Here is a 21,250-nt window from a genome sequence, read left to right as displayed (position 1 = left end):
AAGTGTTTGTCATATGAGAGCAGTTCAATAGACAGCATGGCTGAGGCAGCGTGTGCTTGATGCTGTAAACCGGTAATTCTCTTTCCGATCAGCTGTTGTACAGCTGTGATTCACATTCAGATACAGTGATATAAATATTTCGAGTGGTGCAGTGAGAGTAATATGGAAAAAGATGATCCGCTGTGGCAACCCCTAACGGGAGCAGCTGAAAGGAGAAGAAGAAGGTGCAGTGAGAGTAACAACGCTAAAGCAATTATGGTATTTGGAATAGTTTGACCATTCTGTGGACCATTATATTGTTACAGGTTAATTACAATCAGATGGATTAAACTAATAAACAATATGCGATTAATTTCAGTGTATTTATAAAGCTGCGTCAGGGATGTGGATCTAAAAAAGAAAGGATAACCACACAGGAACAGTAGCACTGCTTTGACGCTGGGTGCCGCCAGTCTGCAAAACCGAGCGGAGAACTTGCGTACAACAGGGTATGAGCTACCGTGGAAATGTGCATGACTTTACACCAAGTTTAGGTTTTATACATCGCAATTTGAACGTGGAAATGTTCTTACGCAACATTTTTGTGCGTACGCACCGTTTATACATGAAGCCCCTGGGCTGCAAGGTCCTGGCATTCCTACATACCAAGTTTTAAAAATGACCAAAATGAAAGAGCTTTCTCAAGGAATATGCCAGTTACATTATGGTTAAGACTAGGGTTATAGGAGGGCTATCTGACTTATATGAATGTTGTTTTGGGTGTTTTGTGTTGTTGTAGGTGCTACAGTTAGTCCCATTTCAGTGTGTTTACCCAGCGGTAAAATGGTGAACGGGGAGTTTATAAAGCAGGATATCCACTGTGTCATTGAACAGATAGAAGCGAGAGATGTAAATGACTATTTCATTTTCTTCTGTGTCGTCTGGTTGCTGGAAAGGAATGGTGTAATAGAAGCAGTACCAGGAGAAGAATTTCCAACCCCACAGTAATATTCTTAGAACGTATTCAAGAGCTAATATCTCAAAGAGCTGCAACATATGATAATGTAAATCCTCAAGCAGAATGTCCGCTATTCACTTTAAATATAGTTTGTAAATACCTGCAGATGGGGATGGCTGTGCGGGCTATTGCTAAACTTCTTGATGTACTGTATCAGAAGAAGAATCGAACTATATGATATAAGACAAGCTTAACTCATTATGTAGACAACTTAACATAAGAGTAATCTTTGAGCGAGACCTAAAAATGCTTCACACTGACTCGGTTAATTACTCATCATTGACAAAATTTACACTGAAATGTTTAGAAGTGTGTCTCTTATCTCACCCGTTTACGTCCTCACCTCACCTTTTGTCACTGACTGGTCATTGGATTACGTTTAGTTTTGGCATAATTAACGTGTGGTCTTAAATCGGAATGCAATACAACTTGTGGTAGCCACTAAGCGAAATGTAATATGTTTGCGTTGCTTTAACTTACGACACGTGATCAATGGATATGAGTTCGAATGCAATACGCCTTTGTATTACATTTTAAATTGATAAGAAATGTGCGTCTTTGTGAAACGCAATCGATCAGTTGGTTGATGTTTTTAATAATGTCACGATAAAACAGTGCCAATATGAAATGCGCCACCTTTAAATGCATCACATTGCAATGTAAACATGTGTTAAGTGCATTTACTGTAATTTCGCCACGAATAATCTTCCATGGCCCACTAGATGGCAGTCGTGTGCCTGCGACTGCAATCGAGGCGCCGCCAGCCTGGTGTTATGCGGCATGCAGGTTGCGGGGTGCGTCACCTGCCTAGAGGTTATATGACGTATGTTGCGGGCCTACTGCTTCCGTGAGGTCACACAGGGATATTTCATTTTCAAGTGCATTAAAAGTGTGTATGTATTATTGGGCGTCATCCTTCAGCTTTGAGTTTTTAGATGTTGAAATATTTTGCATGTTGGAATGCTGTGTTTCGAGGTAAGGTGTTGCAACTCGTGTTCGGCGAACTTCTACAACTTCTTGAAGCAGGGTACTGACAGCCTCCACGTCAAGTATTTGGGTCCCGCAGCAAACCTCGGATGCACATATTCGATACGTAACGACTGTGCACTCGGTATGTAATCGGTCGACGTGGCAGTTTCATTAGTGGCTGGATGTAGGCCACATGTATTCCGGGACGCGACATTATTGATAAATGAGGTGGGGTTTGGAATGTAAATTAGCTTTTTGTTCTGGTTTCTGAGATCCAAATTGATTCCGAAAGCAGCGTTTCTTTTCGAATTGCTTCGGGTATCGTGGAAAAACCGGTGCACCAGTTTGTTGAAAGAAACTCGAAGCAGGTACTCATAAAAATAACATGACATCTGCAGTCTTCACAGAGCGAAATTCAGTTTCAGGTGTCGATAGATTTGAAAGGGGCGGCACTTTACGCTAAATATCGTTTCTTGAAGGGGCGGGTTTGTTTCAAAATTTTTACTTGCAAAAGTAATATAGTTCATCTTGATAAACCGCCTAAATGATTAGCGAAAACTCTTACCGAGTCCATATTCTGTGCGAAAAGAGTTTTAAAAAAAATGGTTACAGTGACATAATCCTTAGTGCAGGGCGCATGCGCATTTGACTTTGTTGGACTATTTACGAACATTTAGGCGTCACAATCCAGCACCCGGTCGCTGCCCATGTACCGATTGCACCCAGCACAAGTGACTTTTCTTGCTGGCTCTCTGGTTTTGCTCCATTACCACAGGCACGCTTGTTAGGTGTTTAAGATTATTCAGACCTGGCCGTATGTGCACGAGTGTGCAAAGTTAGGTTCCTGCCTTGCACCATTATGACTTGGATAGGCTCAATTCCCCTGCTTCCCAGAATTAGATAAGGGGTTTCAGGAACGATATGTTAAAATTAAAGGAGAGAAAGTAGATAATGTCATATAAACATAACTTTAAATGTGTTTATTTCACATTACAATAATGTGAAAAGAAAAAGATACAGGTTAACTATTTTAATCAATAAAACACAAGCTAGATACAGGATTATAGGTCATGTGCATGTATTTTTTCAAGTTTTAACTGAGTGTTTGAGAAGCATGAATCCATCCATCATCAAAATTTATTTTTGAAGAACTCCGCGTGTTTACATGCACACACAAAATCAGGGTAAGGTGAGTAACCTGGTAAAGGCAGAAGCCTGGTTTCTTAAATATCTCTGTTTACTCGCATAAGTCCACATGGAGTTCTCCTTCAGGAAAACGGTGCAATGTTATCATCGGGTGCCGTGAATCCGAACACAAAAATGGAGCCCGTGTCTTCTGAGAAGTGTGGGGATTGTTACTTTTAAAAATAACTTTGTTACATCACATAATATTTACAACAGAAGTAACTCAATATGTTATATAGTCATTTATTCAAAAAATATAATGTGTTTATTACCTTTGTTTCTTTTGTATGAAAAACTGCACATTTGACTGGCCAGTATTTGTTATTAAATCCTAGGCTAAAATGTGAACCCTAATGAAACTGACCAGAAACACAGCTAAAAGTGATGATTTTCTTTCCCTGAAGATTCAACTTATGGACACTAGCTGCTGTGTCGCCTGATCACACTGTTTCAGTAAATCTATAGCACATATCTGAAAAACTTTCTTTTACTGAAATGCATGCATTTCTGTGCAATCGAATGCTGTAAAGGAGCAGTGTACTGGTATATTTGCTCCTTGCCTCACACCCAGTGCTGCTGGGATAATAATTCTGCACATCTTCTTTACTTCAACAAAATAAGTAGCTATGCTTGCGAAAATAAGAACCGTAAAAAATGCCTTTGAAGTAATCAGTGTGTCACAAGGATTTCCGTTAAGAGAGCGGGTATTGAAGAGGCACATGAAATGCAGATTTCAGTACTCTAAACACCCAAGTTAACAAATCTGTTGAATGACACCAGTAGAGTAATGGAAAAGGCTGCACAGCACCCACCATGTAACTCGACGTCTAAATGAATAACTAAAGAAGTTTAACATTACTGTTCAATTGGAAATGCAAACATGTCATGACAGAATAGCCGCTGCGTTTTAATATGTTGTATATCCATAGACCACAATGTTTATGTAATTTCTATTTGCTGTTGTAATGTCATATATTGATCGAATTGTTAAAATGACAGAAAGATATCCTATCAGGCAGAGGCACTTCTCAAATGTGTGGAGCCCAGTAGCTGCGGTGGTCTACGTATGTTTGTCTGTCTGTCTCCACTATCACTGTGCTTATCACAATGTGCAAATTAATTATTAAGCTTCAGTTACCGTATGCTATTGAGCTCCTGAATGGATAACAGCAGTTTTACCTTTTTATTTTTCTCAGTGTCAAGTCTTTTGCTCAGGTTCTTTTGCTCTCTCCCTGAAACTCCTCTGGTGGTTTAAAATACACGGTCTGATGGAATTGGGCTAGGTGTTTTAGGAGGTAGCCCCGTGGGTGTTGCCTTTGTAGCGCTTCATTTCGCCACTGTTCACTGCACCCTTTTTAACTGGTTGTCCTTAGACTTGTATTCTCGTTTGAGAATCGTGTCTTGCCCCACAAGACTAGGAGTAACATGATGCTGAAATTAGTGTGAGGTTAATAAATAAATAAAAGGACCATTCTTTTACAACAGAATGTCGGCGTTTGCCTTTGATTAGGATTTTTATTTTCCATATAGATTCGAGTTATATTCGAATAGTGGTGTTCGTTCTGACAGCAGTAATATGAAAACAGTTGCATGTTCATCAGAGTGTGCAGACATATTTTATTTAGAGCAGTATATAAGATGATTAATGAAGTGTGTACTTTTCTTATGAGTTTGCTGAGCAGCCTCAAGCCTAATGCATTGCCCTGGCAATTTTTGAGTTTTGATTTGTTCAGCTACATCAAGGTAAAAAACAATATACAAAGCAGTATATTAAGAAAACATTTTTTTAATATGTAAGCATCTTATAGGATAATTGGTATCGAGTATTATTACAGTGGTTTGCATGAGTGCCAAGCGATGGACTGGATCCAAGCCGATGCTTGTTCTTGCAAGAATAGGACCAGGATCTTGCTGCATTTCCATTGAAAAGATGAGTTTTTACAGTGGAGTAAATAATTTTTACATTTAATATAAATACTATGGTATTTTTGAAAGTTTGTCTGTCTTGCTAAAAATATGTTTGAATGCACTGTGAAGTACGTTAAGAAATTAAACTGAAGCAACAATGTAGCTGGTCAAGCTTTTAAAATTGAACTATCTATCTGTTGTTGTTCCTTCAATAGTTTATGTGGTTCAGAGCTATTTCAATCTATGTTGACATATGTTTAAAAAAAAATACATTTGGTTGTAATTTGACTGGTAATCCTCACTTTTTTTGTTGGTTCTAATTTGTAGATAGTTAAATAACATGGAGAACAATGGAAGGCCTTCAGCCCCACAAATTATTTTATTGGCTTCTAGCTCCGCTTTGACAACAATCTTGTACATGGTATACAGAAGAAGATCTGAAGTTGTACGCAAGTTGAAGGTACGGTACATATGGTACTCCTATATGGCTAATAAATATTACTTTTTGAATGCCAATGAATATTTAACTAGCCTGAATCCATTTCGGGGTCATGGCAGGCCAGACCCCCACAGACTGCAAGGCAGGAATCCTGAATGGGGTGTCAGTCCATCATGGAGTCCAGTCATAAACAGAACCAGGTTAGAATCGCTAGTTATATTAAGCATGCATGGGTTAAGCAGCTTTGGGAATAATATTAAAGTTGTTTTATGTATGTTTTTACGTTTAGCATACAGGCAGATTAAGTGACCAGTAGGCTTATATTTTACAGTTTAGTGCCTGCTCAGTATAACCAGTCATCTACTTAAATCGGTCATCTTTTATCCGTATTCTTAAAAAATAAATTAATTGAGCACATTTGTGAGTGCCCTATTTTTGCTACCTTTCTAATCAGTTTTTAGTGCTCTGTGAGCACTGGATGCATTTCCTTCACTTATGATACATTTCTTTTAGGTTAAACTGTTGTTAAATGTTATTATTGGTTGAACACTTTTCACAATAATTAAATCAACCAAAGTGATTATATGTCACGTCGTGTTTATTGAACAGATTTTTTTGTTTGAACTCTAAAGGCCATCAATTATTTTCTAGGAAGCCGCAAAGCTTTCAATAACCGATGAACTGAAAGATGTTTTGACGCAGGCTCCAGGAAAATGTGTCCCCTATGCTGTTGTTGAAGGTAATCATTTTTTTGTGTATTGAACAGAGCACAGTGTCATCCATTATTAGATAGGGGAAGGCAACCATTCAGTTTCTTTAATTCATCAGTTGCAGGGTCTTACCTCAGTAGTCAAATTAGCAGCTGACTTGTTAATTTTTTATATTAACATGGATGTGAAGATAAGGTTTTGAAAGGATCACAGGCAAAATAGTTTGTAATAGTGGGAAAATACCTTTTATTGTTATTGTCTAATCACTTAAGTGAATACTGCAGTGTGTTACTTGAACACCACTCCCAAACAGGAATACCAGTAAAGCAAAAGATGAATCTGTGTGATAATGAGCTAATGTAGGACAAGGTCTTTTTGTTCTGTCACTCCTGCTGTCAGTTCAGACACTGTGAAGAAGCTTAACTGGTGAAAAGGAACTATTGAGCTAATAAACAAGTTCTGTTTTGGCATTCTTTAACTGAATACTGTACAGCATTCTTTTGTCTTCCACACAATAATGGACAGCAATGAATGCATAATGCGCAGTTTGCTGTTCATTTATCACAAAATGGTGAATAAATGAATGTTTTAAAAAGTCCCCACCCTGTATATTGTGTTACATTGGTATTCTGAGGATGACTGCCTTCATTCCCCTTAAGAACCCTGTCAATAATGCAAGATAAAATAAGCTATTTCTTTTGTTTCCTTAGCCCACTTTTTCCCAGCCCTGGGGTCAAGGGAAACCACAGCTTTTCTGATACCAATAAAGAAATTTACCCTGCTTATCAAAAAGCTGATCAATGAAATTCTTTGTGTTAAATTGATGTGACATTATATGACTTCTAGTTATTGGGTATGTCAGATTTACCCACTGCAGTTGCTGATCACTTTGTTGGACCATGTCAGTAAATTGTTGCCCAGGTCGAATTTACTGACTGAGAGTTGATCTTCTAGCACAGTCACGCTCACCCCTTTATTTTAATAGCCAACAGTGTGCCTCCTGATGGTGCCTGTTTAATAACTACGTCGGGTTCACCCATAATCTCTTCCCTTTATTTTCATGCTGTTGTGGGATATAAAACACAAGGTATCAGACAGATGGGCTTCTCTTCTGTTTGTGAAGTCCAAAGCACCTGCATTCATTATTCATCATCTCTGCATTATAGGCACTGTACTTACAGATAAACGTACATTGGTTGTCAACTTTCATGCACACAGAGCCCACCATTTTGACTAAAGTTAAAATCAAACTTGCTTCATTGAGTCCTAGCGAGTTGTGGAGTAGCTGGACTGAGTTGCTGTGTATGCCACATTATAAGACCGACTTCACGGGAGTGTGTCGCTGACTGCCTCCAACTCATTATGATTATGTAAAGGCTATGACTGAAAATTACTGGAAAAGTCACATAATGTGACATAACCTTTAGCAGAAAGTAGTTGATCTAGGTGCTGTAGTTTATGTACTGATCATGTTCTATTTTGGAAACAAAACCAGACTGGTTCTGAATTTGACATGACATAGAAAATACAATGGTTGGATTTTTACAAATTTTCTCTTCTACTAAGAAGAATATAAAGACTTTTTCAGTGCTATCTTAGATCAGTCAAAAATGTGTTTTTGATTGCAACAAAGGACTCGCTCGCATTTGACCTTAACATGTGTTTTGATACTCCACTCAGGAATGGATATCACTTGACCACGGTATAAAAGAAAAACTGGGAGTAGATACACTTGTGATCAGATCACTTAGACCACACTTGAATGTCTTCAGAAATGGATAGCGACCACAATTCAGACAACTGTAAATATAAGATCATATTTTATCTGCATACAACAATCATGTAAGCAAAAGCAGATTTAAATTTTTAACATAATCAACTTATAAAATTCACATTTTTACCAGGCATATAAAGGGAATTGATTTAAAATGTGGGAACATTAAAGAATAAGTAATTCTTGATAACCATCAACAAATGCGTTACCAGAAGCGTCCCGTCAGAGTACAACTACTTTTAACAGTTTATTCAGCTAGCTTTTGTTTCAAAAGAGAGAATGTTTTTCTCTAGAAATGATAAAAAAAATAATTAAAAGCTGATTTTGTTTATTCTTCTTGTAGGAGTAGTTAAAGCTGTGCAAGAAACACTGGATAGCCAGTTTGTAAAAAATTGCAAAGGAGTGATTCAACGACTGACCCTGAAAGAGCATAAAATGGTATGGAATCGAACAACGCATCTTTGGTAAGATAATGATGTCAAGCCTTTAATTCAATAAAGGCGCTGATTATTATTGTGTAGGTCTTTTTGCTCATCGTTTCTGCCATTCATCCATTAATTTTCATTCTAATTTTTTATTAGTTTGGTTTAAGCAGAAGAGCTTAAAAGGCAAGGACTGGTACAAGATCCACTGTAAGTCCTTCAGAGCAGTGTTTTTTTTAACCTCTGGGTAGCGACCCAAAATGTTGCCAGTATGTCCCAGCTTGCTGTCCTTGGGTGCTCAAGTTGGTCACGATGGGACATTTAAGCCAATAACAGCACTACTTGATATATATCCCTGTTTTGTAACTGGAAGTTTCACGAAAAGGGATCCCTCCTCCTTTCTTACATTTGTGCTCAATTCACTAAGGGAGACTCCCCTCCATTTTACACTTGTGCTTTTGATACACAAAGCGGGACAACTTTTACATTTGTGCTTTCGATTAATAATCGGGGACCAAAAACCCATTGCTCTTACCTTCGTGCTTTTTTCATCAAGAGGGACCTCCAAACCCCATTCCCACTCATGACGCATTGTGAGTCATCGATGGGAAAGGCGCTATATAAATAAATGTATTATCGATACATGTAAAAAGGTAAAACTGGGCTGTGAGATAGTGTTCTTCTTCTTCTTTTGGCTGCTCCCGTTAGGTGTCGCCACAGTGGATCATCTTCTTCCATATCTTTCTGTCCTCTGCATCTTGCTCTGTTACACCCATCACCTGCATGTCCTCTCTCACCACATCCATAAACCTTCGCTTAGGCCTTCCTCTTTTCCTCTTCCCTGGCACCTTTATCTTTACCATCCTTCTCCCAATATACCCAGCATCTCTCCTCTGCACATGTCTTAACCAACACAATCTTGACTCTCTGACTTTGTCTCCCAATCGTCCAACTTCAGCTGACCCTCTAATGTCCTCATTTCTAATCCTATCCATCCTTGTCACACCCAATGCAAATCTTAGCATCTTTATCTCTGCTACCTCCAGCTCTGTCTCCTGCTTTCTTGTCAGTGCCACCATCTACAGCCCATATAACATAGCTGGTCTCACTACAGTGCTATAGACCTTCCTTCTTACTCTTGCTGATACCTGTCTGTCACAACTCCTGGCACTCTTCTCCACCCATTCCACCCTGCCTGCACTCTCTTTTTCACCTCTCTTCCAAAATCCCAATTGCTCTGTACTGTTGATCCCAAATATTTAAACTCATCCACCTTTTCCAACTCTACTCCTTGCATCCTCACAATTCCACTAACCTCCCTCTCATTTACACACATGTATTCTGTCTTGTTCCTGCTGACTTTCATTCCTCTCCTGTGAGGAGAGACAGTAAAGACAGCCAATGCGAGACAGTAAAGGTTCAAATTTACACCTGGAGTGGAATTTACTTGCCAACAGTGACTGTTTGGAGTTGGGGTTGTGTAAAATATTTAAGCTTTGATATAAAGGTTTTTGGGAGTTACTCATTTATTCTTTACTTTGTCTAGGTAAATACAGGTGCTGGTCATAAAATTAGAATATCATGACAAAGTTGATTTATTTCAGTAATTCCATTCAAAAAGTGAAACTTGTATATTAGATTCATTCATTACACACAGACTGATGTATTTCAAATGTTTATTTCTTTTAATTTTGATGATTATAACTGACAACAAATGAAAGTCCCAAATTCAGTATCTTGGAAAATAAGAATATTGTGAAAAGGTTCAATATTGAAGACACCTGTTGCCACACTCTAATCAGCTAATTAACTCAAAACACCTGCAAAAGCCTGTAAATGATCTCTCAGTCTAGTTCTGTAGGCTACACAATCATGGGGAAGACTGCTGACTTGACAGTTGTCCAAAAGACGACTATTGACACTTTGCACAAGGAGGGCAAGACACAAAAGGTCATTGCTAAAGAGGTTGGCTGTTCACAGAGCTCTGTGTCCAAGCACATTAATAGAGAGGCGAAGGGAAGGACAAGATATGGTAGAAAAAAAGTGTACAAGCAATAGAGATAACCGCACCCTGGAGAGGATTATGAAACAAAACCCATTCAAAAATGTGGGGGAGATTCACAAAGAGTGGACTGCAGTTGGAGTCAGTGCTTCAAGAACCACCACGCACAGACGTATGCAAGACATGGGTTTCAGCTGTCGCATTCCTTGTGTCAAGCCACTCTTGAACAAGAGACAGCGTCAGAAGCATCTCGCCTGGGCTAAAGACAAAAAGGACTGGACTGCTGCTGAGTGGTCCAAATTTATGTTCTCTGATGAAAGTAAATTTTGCATTTCCTTTGGAAATCAAGGTCCCAGAGTCTGGAGGAAGAGAGGAGAGGCACAGAATCCATGTTGCATGAGGTCCAGTGTAAAGTTTCCACAGTCAGTGATGGTTTGGGGTGCCATGTCATCTGCTGGTGTTGGTCCACTGTGTTTTCTGAAGTCCAGGGTCAACGCAGCCGTCTACCAGGAAGTTTTAGAGCACTTCATGCTTCCTGCTGGCCAGTCAAGAACAGGGATACCATGGTCCTTAAACCAGGTACTGGTAGCTTTGGCACTGTGTGCAGGTGCCAGGTCCTGTTGGAAAATGAAATCTGCATCTCCATAAAGTTCGTCGGCAGCAGGAAGCATGAAGTGCTCTAAAACTTCCTGGTAGACGGCTGCGTTGACCCTGGACTTCAGAAAACACAGTGGACCAACACCAGCAGATGACATGGCACCCCAAACCATCACTGACTGTGGAAACTTTACACTGGACCTCATGCAACATGGATTCTGTGCCTCTCCTCTCTTCCTCCAGACTCTGGGACCTTGATTTCCAAAGGAAATGCAAAATTTACTTTCATCAGAGAACATAAATTTGGACCACTCAGCAGCAGTCCAGTCCTTTTTGTCTTTAGCCCAGGCGAGATGCTTCTGACGCTGTCTCTTGTTCAAGAGTGGCTTGACACAAGGAATGCGACAGCTGAAACCCATGTCTTGCATACGTCTGTGCGTGGTGGTTCTTGAAGCACTGACTCCAACTGCAGTCCACTCTTTGTGAATCTCCCCCACATTTTTGAATGGGTTTTGTTTCATAATCCTCTCCAGGGTGCGGTTATCTCTATTGCTTGTACACTTTTTTTCTACCATATCTTGTCCTTCCCTTCGCCTCTCTATTAATGTGCTTGGACACAGAGCTCTGTGAACAGCCAACCTCTTTAGCAATGACCTTTTGTGTCTTGCCCTCCTTGTGCAAAGTGTCAATAGTCGTCTTTTGGACAACTGTCAAGTCAGCAGTCTTCCCCATGATTGTGTAGCCTACAGAACTAGACTGAGAGATCATTTACAGGCTTTTGCAGGTGTTTTGAGTTAATTAGCTGATTAGAGTGTGGCAACAGGTGTCTTCAATATTGAACCTTTTCACAATATTCTTATTTTCCAAGATACTGAATTTGGGACTTTCATTTGTTGTCAGTTATAATCATCAAAATTAAAAGAAATAAACATTTGAAATACATCAGTCTGTGTGTAATGAATGAATCTAATATACAAGTTTCAATTTTTGAATGGAATTACTGAAATAAATCAACTTTGTCATGATATTCTAATTTTATGACCAGCACCTGTAGACATTAGCTTTATATCCTTAAGCCTTTCTTTTCAAATGGATTGAGAACAAGTATTTTTTTTTTCTATTCTGTAGCTGTGATTTTTTTTGCATGATGTTTTTCATGCAATGGATTTCTGAATTGACACTTTTTTTTAAACTAGATTAATAATTAATAACACATTTCCATTATTTGGTTAAATTTGAAAAACACTAAAATGTAATTTTTTGAGCTGCCTCTAAATTTCCAAAATCCACAAAACCTTGTTAGTTTAGTTAGCAACCATGAATTGACCCTGTGAGGGCGAGAGTGTGAGTCCTTGTTGTGGACTAGTGCTCATTGGTTCCTGTCTTTTGCCCTGTGATGCTGGGATTGGTGCTTAGCTCCCACAGCCCAGAATTTGACAAAGTGGCTACAAATAATAGATGAATGGGTATCACTGAACCAAAATTTATGAAATGCCAGTACTGTACAGTTTTAATAATTGAGTTTTTCAGTAATTTTTCAGTAACAGTATACTCCCAATTTTGACTTGCTACAACTATTATTAACACAGCTAGTGGTGGAATTTCCTTCCAAAGTCCACAGACCTACAGTGGTGTGAAAAACTATTTGCCCCCTTCCTGATTTCTTATTCTTTTGCATGTTTGTCACACAAAATGTTTCTGATCATCAAACACATTTAACCATTAGTCAAATATAACACAAGTAAACACAAAATGCAGTTTGTAAATGGTGGTTTTTATTATTTAGGGAGAAAAAAAAATCCAAACCTACATGGCCCTGTGTGAAAAAGTAATTGCCCCCTGAACCTAATAACTGGTTGGGCCACCCTTAGCAACAATAACTGCAATCAAGCATTTGCGATAACTTGCAATGAGTCTTTTACAGCGCTCTGGAGGAATTTTGGCCCACTCATCTTTGCAAAATTGTTGTAATTCAGCTTTATTTGAGGGTTTTCTAGCATGAACCGCCTTTTTAAGGTCATGCCATAGCATCTCAATTGGATTCAGGTCAGGACTTTGACTAGGCCACTCCAAAGTCTTCATTTTGTTTTTCTTCAGCCATTCAGAGGTGGATTTGCTGGTGTGTTTTGGGTCATTGTCCTGTTGCAGCACCCAAGATCGCTTCAGCTTGAGTTGACGAACAGATGGCCGGACATTCTCCTTCAGGATTTTTTGGTAGACAGTAAAATTCATGGTTCCATCTATCACAGCAAGCCTTCCAGGTCCCGAAGCAGCAAAACAACCCCAGACCATCACACTACCACCACCATATTTTACTGTTGGTATGATGTTCTTTTTCTGAAATGCTGTGTTCCTTTTACGCCAGATGTAATGGGACATTTGCCTTCCAAAAAGTTCAACTTTTGACTCATCAGTCCACAAGGTATTTTCCCAAAAGTCTTGGCAATCATTGAGATGTTTCTTAGCAAAATTGAGACGAGCCCTAATGTTCTTTTTGCTTAACAGTGGTTTGCGTCTTGGAAATCTGCCATGCAGGCCGTTTTTGCCCAGTCTCTTTCTTATGGTGGAGTCGTGAACACTGACCTTAATTGAGGCAAGTGAGGCCTGCAGTTCTTTAGACGTTGCCCTGGGGTCTTTTGTGACCTCTCGGATGAGTCGTCTCTGTGCTCTTGGGGTAATTTTGGTCGGCCGGCCACTCCTGGGAAGGTTCACCACTGTTCCATGTTTTTGCCATTTGTGGATAATGGCTCTCACTGTGGTTCGCTGGAGTCCCAAAGCTTTAGAAATGGCTTTATAACCTTTACCAGACTGATAGATCTCAATTACTTCTGTTCTCATTTGTTCCTGAATTTCTTTGGATCTTGGCATGATGTCTAGCTTTTGAGGTGCTTTTGGTCTACTTCTCTGTGTCAGGCAGCTCCTATTTAAGTGATTTCTTGATTGAAACAGGTGTGGCAATAATCAGGCCTGGGGGTGGCAACAGAAATTGAACTCAGGTGTGATACACCACAGTTAGGTTATTTTTTAACAAGGGGGCAATTACTTTTTCACACAGGGCCATGTAGGTTTGGATTTTTTTTCTCCCTAAATAATAAACACCATCATTTAAAAACTGCATTTTGTGTTTAGTTGTGTTATATTTGACTAATGGTTAAATGTGTTTGATGATCAGAAACATTTTGTGTGACAAACATGCAAAAGAATAAGAAATCAGGAAGGGGGCAAATAGTTTTTCACACCACTGTATGTGTGTGATTCTGGATGGGTGAATCCTGAACTGTATATGCCAAGTTAATAAATGGATGGGTGCTTGGAAACAGATGTCTATAGACATCCAATCAGAGAATGAATGCAAAGCCTCTGTTCCTTTATTGGGACAGTGTTGGATGTGGTATTAAAAATTGATTAATCTTGCCATGTACAAGTTAATCAATTACAACTCGAATGTCAATAATGGGATAAAAGTGGCAATAATGAAAGACTATGTGTGTGTTTGTTTTTAAATGATAAGCATTATTCCAGCGGTCACATGCTGAAATTCTCCTGTCTTGAACACAAAACTTTTCCGAATGTGACCTTTGCTGGTTTTCTTTTCAAGTTGTTCTAATGCAATATTAGTAGCACTATCAGCCATTTTCATGTGTAATTTTTCATCTACCTTCTATCACGTATTATTGTGGCATTCGAAGTTACATATCCACTTGCAGTCACTCATCAGTGCAATAAACTTAAATTCAGTACTACTGGTACTGTGAAAAAAGCTTGTACCATTAAGTTTTCAGCATTTTGGCATTGACTTGGTACAAAGGTATCTGTTCCTGTAACTTCCCTGCCAGAAGTTGGAGTTGGCCTTTTTCTACAAGAGGAAGAATTTGGAGAGTTGGGAAATTCTGAACAGCAGAATCTTAAAACCACATTTATTTCCAGCCTATTGAAAAATTAAAAAAAAGCTTGGCCTTCTATGCAATGTTGGATATAATGCAATGAAAAGGTTAAAAAGAGGCCTGCATGTCTAGTAAATTTTGTGGTATACAAGGAGTTGCCATGAATTTGTGATGAAAGGTTTTACTGAAATCCATTTCTGAATCTTGCTCAAATAACCTTATTTGTTAGTCCAAGAGTTCATGATGGAGGCTAAATTAATATCAATGCATGCTAAACACTGAGAAGACCAATTTATTTAAACTGGATTTTTAAAGTATGCAAAAATATGCACAGGTACTTCAGTGTAGTGACACTTTAACAAATGTAAGCTGAACTCACTTAGTGCCATAATGCTGTCCTGCGAGTATGTAGTGCATAATAAACCCATTTTCTTGTGGAATATTTTGTTACATCTGTCATGTAAATTTCTCTACAAAATAACATGCACATGAAACCTGGCTGGCTAAATAGAGGGGAATTTACTTTTTCACGTCAGAAAAAAGCTTAACTTGTCAGGGAAAATTGAAGATGGCCACATTTTGCTTAGTTAACTTAACAGACTTGGTGCAGAATGACAAACTTAAATTAGTAACAAATATTTTTTATTATCATTTTAATTAATTGTATAACCTTTTTATTTCTGTTATTAATTATAAATTGCCTGGTCAAAAGCAAGTCACATACTCTAATATCTGCTTGGACTGCCTTTAGCTTTCATTACGGCATTCTCCATAGTATTGTTTTGATAAGTTTATGCAATGTCACAACATTTATTTCCATCCAGAGTTGCATTCATTTTTTGCCATGATCTTGTATTGATGATGGGAGAGTCAGACCACTGTGTGAAGTCTTCTCCAGCACAAGATTTTCAATGGGAGTAAGGTGGTGGCCAATCCATGTGTGAAAATGATGTGTTGTGCTCTCTGAACCACTCTTTCACTATTTGAGCATAATGAATCCTTGCATTATCTTGGAATATGCCTGTGCCATCAGGGGAAAAAATTCCCTCAAATGACATCATTTTTGGGCACATAACATTGCTGAATCTAGACCCGACCAACTGAAGCAACCCCAGATCATAACACTGCCCTCACAGGCTTGTATGGTAGGCACCAGGCATGATGAGTACATCACTTCATCCACCTCTCTTCTTGCCCTGTTGTTGCCTATCACTCTGGAACAGGGTAAATTGGGACTCATCAGACCACATGACCTTTTTCCATTGTTCCAGGGTCCAATCTTCATGCTCTCTAGAAATTTAAAGCTTTTTTCCCCCCCAAATAGCCTCACTGATAAGTGCTTTTCTTAAGGCTACACATAACCGTTCGTTCTATTGAAAATCTTTTTTTTTTTTTTTTTTTACGATTTCATTTCACCAATCATTTAAGTGATCTCCGATCAGGATCATTTAGGATTTTTTTCTGACTACATTTCTTCCTCAAAGATGTTGATTCACTGCTATCCTTCGAAGTTTTAATACTGCATTGGACAGGTCTTAACCCAATTTTCATAGTTTCAGCACTCTTCTTAGTTTTCTTTGCTTGATGCAGGCCAATAATTTGACCCTTCGAAACAGCGTAACATCTTTTCCATGACCATGTTCCAACATGGTTGTTTAAGAAGTGAGAAGTTACTCACTGCATCAGTTAGGGTTAAATCACTTGTTGCCAGCTGAAACATATTAATCACTGCAGTGCTTATCCAATGGAAGGTTCTTGCCTATTTGTTTAGTTAAATCCACATGGTGACTTTTTTTTGGCCAGGCAGTTTATTTTATATTATTATCAATAAGAAATATTTCTTAGTAAGATTCTGTCCCATGGCAGCTAAAGGCTTGACTTTTTTTTTTTTTCCCAAATTATTTTCTTCTCATGCCAGGAATGACTGTGAGAAAATAATTGTCCAACCAACAAACACTGTACCCTTTGACTTGGCATCACATGATGACAGCATCAGGACCTCTGTGAGAGTTGTGAGGCCGCTTGATGTTTCTGAACTAGACCTTGAAACAGTTTACGAAAAATTCCACCCTACAGTTCAGTCTTTCAGTAATGTGATTGGACATTTTATTAGTGGAGAGCGGCCAAAAGGCATCAGGGAGACAGAAGAGATGCTGAAAGTGGGCACAGCAATAACTGGAGTAGGAGAGGTAGTGTTGGAAAACAATCTTATAAAACTGCAGCCTCCCAAACAGGGAATGCACTACTTTATTAGCCAGCTGGATTACGAAGGTCTTCTGCAAAAACAACAGTCAAAAGTAAGGACCTGGAAGATCTTGACTGTGGCTTTTGGTGTTGCAACATGCATTATTTTCTTCCTCGTACTAAGAAAGCAATACAGACGCTACAGAGAACAAAAAAGGCTCCGGGCCCTTCAAGATGAGCTCCGGGAGCAGCAGAGGAAGTCTGCAGACTGGACTGAAGAATCCATTTCACCAAATACCTGTGTGATCTGTTTGAGCCGAGATCGATGTTTTGTATTTTTAGAATGTGGACATGTCTGTTCTTGTGATGAATGCTATCGTGCATTGCCTGTGCCAAAGACATGCCCCATCTGTAGAAAGAACATTCTAAGAGTTGTGCCACTCTACAACAGTTAACAAAAGATCTTCTAAGAAGCCTTTGGGTACTTTCTTTAAAATATATATATATATTTGCTTTTTATTCTGACCTGATTTACTCCAGAAGCTTTCTTTAATGTGAGCAAATTGCTGCTACTGGAAGAAAAGTGCCGTTGAAATCTCTTGGTATCTTTTTTTTTTTTTTGTCATCAAATCTTTGAAAACATTTAATAATGTACACAAAACCTGATATGATTCAGTGCTGTTCCCTTGTACATCAATTTCTAGGTATTTTGCTTAATGCAGAGAATGGGAAACTAATGGATGGTGTCCTTTGAAGTCCTTTTAGCGCTGGGGCTACTCCATTCACTTATAAGACCAGGCAAAGCTGTGATTCTCATGCCTCCCCAAGAGTGTCTGCCCTTTTCTCTAGTTGCATTTAGGGATAAATCGCGCCACCAGCCATTCACTGAATTATATTAGTTCTGCTGAGGAAATTTCAAGCACCTTTTATAGAGTGAGTGATAACAGTTCTATCAGTGGCGTTCTAAGCCTATCACTTCATTCATTAACTTCAGACTAACGGGAGACCCCAGTCAAGAAATTCTGTTCTTTCATTTACAGCTGAGTAAACAAATGGAAAGGGCTGACCGTTGGTCCAGTAGTAAATGGCAAGCAATACTTGACTATCACAACCTTATTTTCTGCATGGTGTTTCCAGCAGTGCTCTATCTAGCAGCATTGCTCAAAAAAGGATGCCTTTACTCATGATGACATCCTTGCATTCTGATTTTCTAATATTTCCTAAAACTTTCTGCAAGTTGGTGCTTCTTAATAGTGCAGTGTTGCTGTCATGGGATGTTTCAAAAGGTTTTCTTGTGTGTGCCGAATATGTTACCCGAGTGAATATAAAATAATGTAAAGAAAGCATGAAAGGTAGCTGAAACCAGCTGCTAAAGTAGCAGAAACATCTAAAATGCAGGGATACTTAAACACTTCCATTGTAAAACCAAAAGCACAGCTGGAAAGAAAACAGTAATGTGTCAGTTATAATGGAAACTTTCACACGCTGTAAGGAACTGTGAATGTGTCACTTGTCTACATGTAAACCATATTTTCAGAAATTCGTAGCAATAGTATTTACTGTATGTCTATAATGGAGAAGAAACTACAGGCATATGGATAGTCTTCTACTTCAGCCTTTATTTTCTCAATGTATACACTTTATATTGTAACACGATCTACATTTTGATTTCATCCTTTCAATGGATTACATATTTTAGGTATTCCAGAACATTATCTGTCCAATTTATAGGCATGTAAGTCTGTGCACATGATCCCTCAATTCAAATGAAGCTTGCCACACAGTTTTTACCATTTCTGAAATAACAGAGGTGTATTGATTTTATCCAACAGAGCTAATGATTTTGCACTCATTAGCCACAGCCACTGCTAAATTGGAGAAGAAGAATAGGAATATTGCTTTTTTTCTCAATGAGATAATGATTCTTCCATCTTTCACAACATAAAATATTGGCTTGGAATATTGGCTGTAATTTTGTGTAAGTGAAAAAAAAAACAAATACTGGACATTTTTTTTTCTTTCTTTGGAGTACTTGAGATGTATACTTAATCCTGTAGGTCAGGGGACCTCAAGTTCAGTCCCGGAGGGCCTCAGTGATTGCAGGTTTTTCTTCTAACCCAGTTGGTTATTTGGAAGCCAATCTTTTCCAGTAACAGAATTTCTTTAGCTGTGTGGCTTGTTAGTGTTTTCAGGCTGTTACTTTGGATCACCATTATATTGTACATTTTTTTTTCCTCTCCAAGGATATTATCCAAATGATTTGTGGTTGGGAACATATTAGTAATTCTCAGTCCTTCATGTTTTCCCATTATTTCATTTAAACAGATGAACACATCAAGATGTCGGTTAGATGGTGAGCTGTTGTTCCTTTTGCAGTTTGCATCTCATTCTTAATTGACAGCTGCTTAAGAAAACAAGAAGTAATTAACAGTTGAAATGTAACTGTTTTAAGACTAAAATAAACATTTGAGGGTTGTGAATCTCAACAAGGGAGTGCACTTAAATGAAGCACAAAAACTGAAGGGGATCGAGCTACAGGTGTTGGGTGCTTTGGGATTCAGGAGCTCAGATGAACAGCCAGTTGGATTGTATATTTATGTCACATTACGTACACAGTGAAATCTCTTGAGAAAGGGTCAGGCTGTGGCCCATGGCACTACAAGACACTTCTACTCAATAGCCGTCATTACTTCTGAGTAAATTAACACCTTCCACAACCCTAATCTTAAGAAAGGAGGTTTTATGAGATGAACACGCGAGGAACACCTTTAGCATGTTGAGAAAGACACAAATGACTGAGCTTTTCATGTAAAATGACTAAAGTTTAATGCAAAGGCCTCTAAACATCACCAATGTGTACAGGTTGATTAGTTCATCAACAGAAACTAAGTCCTAGGATTTAACCTGAGGAGCACTGATGTAGCTGCTGCCTATATCTGCCTTTTCGGACTACAGACTATCAGTCTAGTGCCACTTCTGTTACAAAAATCAGACTTGGCCACGTGACAGGGACATGTTGGGCTCACGTTTCTTTCACACTTGTACGATGTTTTTTAATTACAGAGATAGAATGAAATGTATCCAAGTGCAAATGTGTACCCAAATTTCTCAACTTTTTTATTGTGTAACTCTCAGCGCCCTCAAGATTTGAAAATGCATGTTATAAAAGTCTTGACTGGATTTGATTTTAAGCTTCAACTTTTTTTTTGTGCGTGTGGAAGGCTGATTAAATAGAAAAATGTTTAAACAGTATTAATCTGGTAATTTCACATCTGCTATAAAATATAAGTACTGTTTATGAAATTGGAAAAGTGTGTTTAATACTGTGACGGACGGCCGGGACGCCCCTGTTGCATATGTTCATGGGGAGCAACCATGGGCTGCTCAATATCATACCCCCCCCCCCCTCACCCGGGACACTTGGTGGCAGCCTCCCTGGCCGACGGTGATTTCCCAACCTCCCACAGGGCTCCATGGGAGATGGAGTCCTCCACAGCCTGGTTGGGAGCTGGGGTGGCCACTAGGGGGTGCTGCCTGGATTCCACAGCCTGGCTGGACAAATCTTCATCCCTACCCGGAAGTGCAATTGGGACCAGGTGGTCAAGCACCTGGAACACTTCCGGGTGGGCTATAAAAGGGGCCAGCCACCAGCACTCAGTGGCCAGAATCGAGAGAAAGAGGACGAGGTTGCCTGGGAGGAGTTGTGCTGCCAGAGGAAGAGTGTTTGGTCTGTGTATATTAAGTGCTTTTGGGACTGTGTTGTGGCTGGAGGGTTCACGGGGAAGACGTGCCCTCCAGCTGAAGAAAAATAAAATCCTGTGTCTTTTTACACGTGACTCAGTGTGAATCTGTGCCGGGTCAGGTTCTATATAGCGTCAAATTCACAAATACAATAAACCATATACTTTCTTATGCTTCTCCTGTCATCATTTTAATTGACCCAAGGGATTATTGTCCCCAAAAAATTCAGTGTTCCTTACCGGTTCAAAATTTTGAAAGCCTAACACCAGTCTCTGTTTAGAAGCCTGTTCCTATACATGTAAATTATTCTAACATCAAGTCATGGAGGTAACAAACACAGTGACTAAGCCCAAGTTCTACCATTTGGTGCACAGAGGGTAACTAAACATTTTTCCAGGGGTACAGATGAAGAAATAAGAGTGTGTGGCACCCCATGCA

At 39.1% G+C, this 21,250-nt stretch overlaps 1 protein-coding gene across 4 annotated transcripts; it reads left to right on the top strand.

Moving 5' to 3' along the window:
- The first annotated feature begins 1,773 nt into the window (after window positions 1-1,773).
- On the top strand, window positions 1,774-20,374 carry mul1b (mitochondrial E3 ubiquitin protein ligase 1b). 4 transcript variants are annotated; one of them, XM_028807682.2, is made up of 5 exons: window positions 1,774-1,890; window positions 5,387-5,519; window positions 6,150-6,237; window positions 8,326-8,446; window positions 16,806-20,374. In XM_028807682.2, exons 2-5 carry the CDS (start codon window positions 5,400-5,402, stop codon window positions 17,524-17,526), a joined length of 1,050 nt encoding a protein of 349 aa, XP_028663515.1. In that variant the 5' UTR covers window positions 1,774-1,890; window positions 5,387-5,399; the 3' UTR covers window positions 17,527-20,374. The 4 variants fall into 4 exon arrangements, with proteins under 4 accessions (XP_028663515.1, XP_028663516.1, XP_028663514.1 ...); XM_028807683.2 differs by having other exon boundaries at window positions 1,776-1,886; XM_028807681.2 differs by having other exon boundaries at window positions 1,811-1,972.
- Window positions 20,375-21,250: the final 876 nt, after the last annotated feature.

Source organism: Erpetoichthys calabaricus, chromosome 8 (genome assembly GCF_900747795.2).
Source record: "Erpetoichthys calabaricus chromosome 8, fErpCal1.3, whole genome shotgun sequence".
In the NCBI taxonomy this organism is placed as follows: Eukaryota; Metazoa; Chordata; class Cladistia; order Polypteriformes; family Polypteridae; genus Erpetoichthys; species Erpetoichthys calabaricus.
This window is presented reverse-complemented; position numbering and strand designations above follow the sequence as displayed.